Source organism: Nicotiana tabacum, chromosome 2 (assembly GCF_000715075.1).
Source record: "Nicotiana tabacum cultivar K326 chromosome 2, ASM71507v2, whole genome shotgun sequence".
NCBI lineage: Eukaryota > Viridiplantae > Streptophyta > Magnoliopsida > Solanales > Solanaceae > Nicotiana > Nicotiana tabacum.
The window spans coordinates 108,809,864-108,818,513 of NC_134081.1; the positions used below are offsets into that span (position 1 = coordinate 108,809,864).

At 34.1% G+C, this 8,650-nt stretch overlaps 1 protein-coding gene across 5 annotated transcripts; it reads left to right on the forward strand.

The window, feature by feature from the left end:
- Positions 1-1,005: 1,005 nt before the first annotated feature.
- On the forward strand, positions 1,006-7,036 carry LOC107812342 (G-type lectin S-receptor-like serine/threonine-protein kinase At4g03230). Of its 5 annotated transcripts, XM_016637399.2 has the most exons (9): positions 1,006-1,262; positions 3,079-4,247; positions 4,355-4,876; positions 5,015-5,167; positions 5,272-5,468; positions 5,576-5,786; positions 5,882-6,119; positions 6,312-6,453; positions 6,526-7,036. In XM_016637399.2, exons 2-9 carry the CDS (start codon positions 3,152-3,154, stop codon positions 6,841-6,843), a joined length of 2,877 nt encoding a protein of 958 aa, XP_016492885.1. In that variant the 5' UTR covers positions 1,006-1,262; positions 3,079-3,151; the 3' UTR covers positions 6,844-7,036. The 5 variants fall into 5 exon arrangements, with proteins under 5 accessions (XP_016492885.1, XP_075093516.1, XP_075093517.1 ...); XM_075237415.1 differs by lacking the exon at positions 1,006-1,262 and having other exon boundaries at positions 2,049-4,247; positions 6,312-6,457; XM_075237416.1 differs by lacking the exon at positions 1,006-1,262 and having other exon boundaries at positions 2,049-4,247; positions 6,312-6,448; positions 6,526-6,729.
- The last annotated feature ends 1,614 nt before the right edge of the window (positions 7,037-8,650 follow it).

The following is an 8,650-nucleotide window of genomic DNA, read 5'->3' on the forward strand; positions in this document are numbered from 1 at the left end:
CTTCCTCCATGATCTTTCTCTCAAATGCTTAATGACATATTCAATGACATATTTCTTCATTTTCCATGCCTATATAAAGGCATTGTGATAGATGGAAAGAACACACAATTGAAGAAGAAATAAGAATCTCTAATCTCTTTCTCTCTATATCTCTTGGCTTATTTTTTCTTATTCCATATTGTTACTTTGATTTATATTTTATAACAAAAAAATATTTATTTACTATACCTATCCTTACTTCTCGTTACTTACTAAGTCTGAAACTGATTATAAGTCTACGACACATTTCAAATAGCTTTTGATTCCTGGAGTAATTTATGGTCGGAGAATAAGTGTTCGATGGAGAAAATGAAGGAAGCGATAATAATAAATTAAAAGTAAGTGGTGGAGAAAATTCTGTATTTGAAAGTTGACTTGACCCAGATTTTTCCTCGTGTCAATTACTCCATTTTAAAAATAAAAACATTGTATGTGGCTTATATTTTACTCAATAAATAGTACTGCAATTATATAAATTTCGACATATCTTTTAGTTTTTCTGTGAAATTCAGACCAAACAGTAAATCACAAAAAAATAAAGGAAATAATATCTTGAAACAAATTACCGATATTTTATAGTTGTACTCCCTCCGTTCACTTTTACTTATTCACTACACTAAAAATATATTTTTACTTTTACTTGTTCACATACTTCATTTTTTTTTTTTAAAGGGAGTGCAAAGTAAAAAATGAATAACTAAAAATGAACTAAGAGAGTAATATTTTTCAGTAGTACTTAATTAATGTCTTATTAATATATGATGGGTCCATCCCATGTGAAAGGAAGACATCTTACTTTGGCTTTGAAATGTCAAGCCAACTAAAGAAATAGTAAGGAAAATTTTATGGCAAATATTTTCTTGGTTTCGCGATGAATATTTGACTCTTGCCAAGCTCATTACATCATTGATGACATCAATGAAGCAATCATAAACACTATAAATATATGCATTGCTCTCATTGTAAGACACACCAAACAAAGAGAAAGAGAGTGATTTACACATTAAAAGCAAAATACTATGTGAGAAAAAATAGAGAGTTTGAGCGGTATTGTAGTGAGGTAGAAAAATCAAAAGAGGGTTATTTCTTTTGAGTGTTTAATGGTCTTGGAGTATTTTACTAGGTACCACAAATTATAAAATCCTTGCTATAGCGAAAATCAATTGCTCCTCTCGGGCCGTAGTTTTTTCCTTATTTAGAAGGGGTTTTCACGTAAAAATCTGGTATTCTTGTTTCTCTTATTATTACTGTTAGTTACTGTATTTTAGTAATCCGCATTTATTACAGTCATATATCATGAATATTATTTTTGTGGGAATTAATTTTCCCAACAATATATTCATACAATGAAATACTCAAATTAAATTTCATTTTTGAAGAATTAGTTTACTTCCAAAAACACGTAGCTAAAAGCTTTTCGGATGGATGATGTAATCCAAGAACTAATTAACTTCCGGAACTTATCACTAGGGGTGTCAATGAATATTTAAAAAGTGACTGAACCGTATCGAACCGAACTGATTTTTAGGTTTCTTTTAATAAAACCTTAGGTTTTCATATAAATCTATAACCGTACTGATAATTAGGGTATGTTTTTATTTTATGAAAATAAATCGAAAAAATACCGAACCGTACCGAATAAATTTACATGTGAAAAATATATTTATATATTAAGTTTAAAAATAATAAAACATTAAATTTTTCCTTGGGTCTTGGAATTATGAAAACAGTTACAAGCCAACAAGTAATTAAACTCAAAATCCTAATTCTCAAACCTATTATGTTACTCCTATTGAAATTAAATTATTTTCAGCATATTCACTAGCAAGACACAAGGTATTGTAGCGATTATGAGTAGCAAGCTACAATGTATTAAATATGTTTCCTTTAGTATGATTTAGATTTATTTTTTTGAATATTTAATCTTCTATAGATTTTATTCTTGAGTCCAAGTTTTAGCTTGGTTAATATCTTTCCACTCGTGTGATTTATATATTTTTAGATTAATTTACTTAATTTCTTTTACGCTGTTATAGAGTAGTTGATGGATCTATACTCTAGTCTAGCCATCTTTTATATTTTCTTAATTCATCATCTTTTAAAATGTAAAAATATCTAGATAGTTTACTAAGTCTTATAAAAATACGTATGTTATTACATTCTACTTCTACTAGTGACTTTTACATGTTATTTAAAAAAAATACCGAAAATTAACCGAACCGTACCGATACCGAAGAGAAACCGATATGATTGAGACGGTTTCAAAAAGTCTAATTTTGGTTATATATAATAGAATAACCGAAAAATTGGTATGGTACAAATTTTACAAAATAACCAACCAAACCGAACAATTGACACCCCTGCTTACCACCAAGAGTACCTCCACCCTAGACTAGGCGCCCGTTTGGACATAAGAAGTTTTTCACTTTTTTCCGAAAAATTTTCACTTTTTTTCGAAATCAGTGTTTGGCCATAAAATTTTCAATTTTAACGAGATGAATTTTGAAATTTTTCAAAAATTTGAAAAACTTCAAAAAGTTATTTTTAAAAACTTTTCACTCAAATCACTCATCAAACTTAAAAAACAACCCAAAATTATATTCATGTCCAAACACAACTCTAATTTTCAAATATCATTTTCACTTAATGTTTTTTATATTGTTTTTGGAATTTTACCGTTCTTATTGCCAAACGCCCACTAGATGTATTAGTTGGCTAGTGAATTTTAAAACAAAAATGAATTTAATATGAAAAATAAAAGAACGACCATTGACTTGGTCAATTTGGCAAAAAGCTGTCACAATGGAAATTAAAGCGCTGTCGGAATTAACCCGGAACTGTCTCAGTTAATTATTTAGTCATGTAAGCTCTTCCTAGTGAAGTGAAATAGAGCTACCCCTTTGAATGTTTTTCAGTTTACTAAAATACCATAAAAAAAATGCTCTCGGCTCAATTGCATAGCCATATACAATTAAGTAATTTTCTCCATCTGCTGTTTGCACTCTTGATTATTTCGTGTCACTTAAAATGTGATGCAAGGAATACCATCAATGGAAGCAGTAAGTTAGTTGACAATGGAGAAACTCTCGTATCTACTGGAAAAAAGTTCGAAATGGGATTCTATTCTAATGACGGAGATCAGTTTAATAGATATGTTGGAATATGGTATTACAATTTGAGTCCCAAAACCATTGTATGGGTTGCAAATTTGAATAAGCCAATTCCAGTTTCAAGAATCAAGAATGAGGATATTTCTGTTGCTGTTGCCGAAGATGGTAACCTCAAAGTGTGGAATTCATATAATGCACACGCTTATTTCTCCACACAACTAGAAATTAGTGCTTCAAAAAGGAGAGTAGAGCTCTTGGATTCAGGGAACTTGGTTTTAGTTGATGAATCAGGAGCTAAACTATGGCAAAGTTTTCTGAATCCAACTGATACTTTTCTTCCTGGAATGAAAATGGATAGGGGCTTGAAGTTGACTGACTTCAGAAGTGGCTTCACATTTCAACTAGAGCAAGCAAACAACAAGAAATATGTCATACTTAAAGATGGTGGCATTTACTGGAAAGGGTCTGTAAGTACTTCTGGATCTTTCGGTTTCAGTGAAATGCCCGCGTATATCGCCAACATGTTATCCAATTTCACAGAGAATAACACTGTCGATTCCAGTTATGCCAACAGCATTTTCGAAAGGACTAGACTCTTAATGAACTCTTCCGGAGAAATACAATTCTACAGTTGGGATAAGGAGAGTAGTCAATGGTCTTTGATGTGGTTAGCGCCAAAAGATACATGCGATGTGTATAAAAAATGCGGGAAATTTGGCATTTGCAACAGCAACCATGTGTCATCATTATGCAAATGTTTGCCTGGATTTGAGCCTGATTCTCCAGAAAATTTACGAGCAGGAGAATTTTCAGGTGGTTGTTCGAGGATGTCAGTTAACTCTTGCGAAGAAGACAATGTAGGCAAACTTGACACGTTCTTGGATCTGAGGTCAATGAAATTTGCTAGTCCAGACCGGTTACATACTAACACTAATACCAGTGACGACTGCAGGAGACTTTGTTTACGCGATTGCCAGTGCCAAGCCTATACTTATGATAATTTTGTATGTGGGATTTGGTTGTCTATTCTCAAGAATCTCCAGGAGAACTATAGTGGTGGCTTCAACCTCTCTATCCGCGTTGCCACGTCCAATATTGGTATTTCATTTTTGCGATTTAACTTATGTACACACAGTATAAATAAGAAGCTGATGTTGACCACAAATTGTACTATATTTTTTTTCTTTCTATTTTTGGCTTTGCAGAAGCAACGGCGAGAGATTGCAAGCCTTGTGGCACAAACCTAATACCATATCCATTAAGCATCGGACCAGATTGTGGAGATCCTTTGTATTATAGTTTCTCATGTGATGATTTAGCTGGTCAAGTAAGTTTCCAGACATTGAATGGCAACTATACCGTTGTTAACTTTAATAAGGGAAACAGAACGTTTGTTATAGAAGCTGCACATAATGAGTCTGTTGGTAATTGTGATGACAAAGGGCCAGTAACAGAAATTTTTCGGCTCAACCAGTCGTCGCCTTTTAAGGCGATAGACTGGTGTTACAATGCCAAAAAGCATCTTACTTCAGAACCTTTAAGTCGAGGGAATGATTTAATATTGATCAGTTGGAAACCGCCATTGGAGCCAGTTTGTACTACTTCAGAAGACTGCATTGATTGGCCAAATTCAACTTGCAATATAACAGAACAAGGAGAGAGAAAATGTATATGCAAACCTGATTATAAATGGAATGGTTTGAGCTTAAATTGTACCTTAGTCTCAGGTGTGTATCACTAACTGTTTTCTTTTAACCATTTTGCCACCACTAGTCACTATTTTGCTCCCTCCTACCAAAGGTTTTTCTTCTTTTCATTTTTTTTTGGGCAAATATTTCATGTTTCATTTCTTTGATTTGCTTCAGAACTTGCAATACAAGTACCACTAAACAGAAAGCTGGCACCCTCGCGGAATCATGAGAGAGCCCTTGTTATTTCCATCTCTGTAATTCTCGGAGTTATAATTTTGTGTGCCACTAGTTATATAATTTACCTGAACAAAAGAGTAGCAAGTACAGGTAATTAACGATCGAGAAATCTTATCAGGCTTTTCTCAAGTTCAGGTGTTGGAGATAAATTATGACTAATTTCATTACTAATTGCTTAATTGGTTTGATTTTAGAAGCCAGAGAAATTGTTTTGGGGAATCCTATGGAGTACTTGCCTCGTAGAGGAAGTTTCGATGAAGATTTGATTACTGAAGATGATAAGAGACAGATTGATGTCCCTTTTTTCAGCTTGAATAGCATACTAGTTGCTACAGACAACTTCTCGAATGCAACTAAGCTCGGGCGAGGTGGATTTGGACCTGTTTATAAGGTTTTCGGTTACTTTCTTCTGCCTTTCTTTTGCTCCGTTAGTTGTTTTACCATTTGGATTCATTTATTCTCGTTATACAACAATCTTGTAAAACATTGTACATGCAGGGTAAGTTTCCTGAAGGTGCAGACATGGCAGTGAAAAGGTTGTCATGTCATTCCGGACAAGGTGTTGAAGAATTTAAAACTGAAGTAATGTTAATTGCCAAACTGCAGCACAGAAATTTAGTCAGGCTTCTTGGCTATTGTGTTGAGGGAAATGAAAAGATTTTATTGTATGAATATATGCCCAACAAAAGCTTGGATACGTTTATATTCGGTTAGTGTACCTCAAAACTATTTTTAATATAATGTATTATGCAAGTAGTTTTCGGATTGATTCTCTTAAGTTAACCTAATAAACTTTGCAAATAGATCATACATTCTGCCAATTATTGGACTGGAGGATTCGTTTTGAAATTATATTGGATATTGCTCGAGGGCTTCTTTATCTTCACCAAGACTCAAGGCTAAGGATCATTCATAGAGATTTAAAGACAAGCAACATATTGTTAGATGAAGAAATGAATGCCAAAATATCAGATTTTGGCTTGGCAAGGATTATTGAAGGCAAAAGTACAGAAGCTAATACTAACAGAGTTGTTGGAACTTAGTAAGTCTCTGAGTACTGTTTTCTGCTTTAATTTGGATAGCAAAATATCTAAAACTTGGTTCTACACCTTAGATTGGATACCTCTTTGGTGAAAAGAAGAATAAAACTTGCTATTATTTCACTATATGTTTACTTTCTCTGATGTCTCATTGTGTGGTTTTCACAATTCCTATTTTGGAACATTAAAAACAGTGGCTACATGTCACCGGAGTATGCGTTGGAAGGACTCTTTTCGATCAAGTCCGATGTATTTGCCTTTGGAGTTGTTGTACTCGAAATCATAAGTGGGAAGAGAAACATGGAATTTTTTGAAGATGTAAACCTCACAGGTTATGTAGGTACCGATAATTTCCCTCATTAATTGGTTCTGTTTAAATCCAGTACTGACTCAAATTATGAATCATAGGTATGGAGACTATGGATGAAAGACAAGGCAATAGACATAATAGATCAAACCATTGTAGAATCGTGCGATGACAAGGAAGTGATAAAGTGCGTAAATGTTGCACTTCTATGTGTGCAAGAAGATCAAGGTGATCGTCCCACAATGTCAAATGTAGTCCTTATGCTTGGAGGTGAAAGCATGACTCTTCCGCGACCAAATCAACCATCTTTTATTACGCGAAGAAACGCTGCTGCTGGTAGTACATCTTCTTCTTCTTCTAAGATGTACAGCACTTCCAACAAAGAGTTGACGATAACTCATGACGAAGAAGGCCGATGACATAGATGTAAATGCACGACGAATAAGTTAAACAGTTTTTAAAGAAATTATCTGCTGCAGCTTTTATTTTAACTCAATGTGAATCTTTCTTTCATTTAACTGTTTTGGCGCGCAGAATTAATAACTGATTGTATTGGTTCCCACAAGTGACAACGTATCACTAGAATTTATGGTTATCTTCTTTGCTTATCCACGCCTTTTTTTCTTCCTAATTTTGTTGGTGTAGGATTTGCCTAGCTAGGATATTACATATCAATATACCATTTTTTTAGGGACTTAGTGTCCTTACTGAGGTTCGCCCTACAGTCATCCAAGCTTGCACACATAGTAGCTTTATACCATATGTGATAGTTCAATAGAGTAGTGATATTATCTGCTTTGAGTCTAAGCCCACCTGCTTTAAAATCAGGTTATTGAAATCTAAGATGCTTTCAATATGACCAAACATGCTTTGTCAATATGAGATTTGTCTAAGATGTTACACGGAGTTTGCACAACAAGTTAGTATATACTTTCTTTTTTCTTAAAGAAAATGATCGACTACATAATAGTGGGACGAGCTCTGGCCAAGTTACAAGGTGAAGGAGTACTAAGATATTACTTTCTCTCTTAAAACTCAAAGTAAGGGACCTCCATTCCTCTTAGCTATGAACTAGAAAGTATAAAAGGACTCTTCCTTTTCTTTTTTCTTTTTTTGTTTGTTAATAAGCTTTAAATAAGGTCTAAATGTGGCAAAGACTTGGACCTCTTCATGTTGGATTTTGATGGCAACAATGTTGTTTCCTCACCTTAATATGTTTAAGAATAAAAAAGGGCAGCCCAATGGTGTAATGTAGGCAGCCTACCCTATATCCTGACACAATTATTAATGGTTTATTCGACGACTCGAACTCATAATCTATAAGTCACACGAAAACAACTTTACCATTACTCTAAAGCTTCCCTTCAAAAGAAAATCTATTTAATCAAAATTGATCAATATACAATTGTGTGGATTTTTTTTCTTTTTTCTTATCAAAGAGAGAACAAATTCTTCCGCCCTCTAAATCCAATGATGGTGTTCCCGACAACAGAAAACAGAAAACTTTCCTGCAACTTGAGCCAAGAGCATCACAACAACAATAACAAATACAGTGAAATTCTACAAGTGGGGTCTAGGGAGGGTAGTTTGTACGCAGACTTTATCTTTACCTTATGAAGTTAGAGATGTTATTTTCGAAAGACCTTGTAGACATATAAAAGTTATTGGGTCTAATCCATACAAAATTTAGATTAAATTCAATTGGGTTAAATAATTAATTTGGGCTTTACAGGTTAAATTAGTCCATTTTATTATTTTCGAGCCCAACGTTCATTTCATCTTAAGGCCCAGACTCATGCCATGTGTCAAGTGACATGGCATATCTCGTCAAACTGCAAGCCAAAAAGATGACGCCACGTATTAAATGATGTGGCAATCCAAGTCAAAAAGCAAGAACCAACCATAGGTCGCCAAATGGCTAAATGACATGGGCCAATCAGAATCAAGCAAGAGAATTCATTCCATCTTTTACAACTATAAATAGAGGGGTTACAAAACTCTCAAGACATTCAGAGTTGGAGAAGAACATTCCGCAATTGGTGAAGGCATCCACAAACAGAGAGATCAATCATTAAGTGCATAGTTCTTCAACAAAGGAGTGATCAACAGAGTTCTTCCCAGAGATCAACCCGTAACAATAAAGTATTGCTCGACGTTCTTGGTGATTAAATACATTACAAGGAGGTCTGCATCGTCCAACATTCGAGAAAGACGCTTCTCAAGCCC

What these genes read in the sequence shown, in the direction of transcription:
- LOC107812342 (XM_016637397.2), top strand. Translation starts at nt 2,978, where the DNA reads ATGCTCTCGGCTCAATTGCATAGCCATATACAATTAAGTAATTTTCTC. An exon ending in AACAGAGTTGTTGGAACTTA is followed by an intron (nt 6,120 to 6,311) that starts GTAAGTCTCTGA and finishes CATTAAAAACAG; the next exon opens with TGGCTACATGTCACCGGAGT. An exon ending in ATGTAAACCTCACAGGTTAT is followed by an intron (nt 6,454 to 6,525) that starts GTAGGTACCGAT and finishes TATGAATCATAG; the next exon opens with GTATGGAGACTATGGATGAA.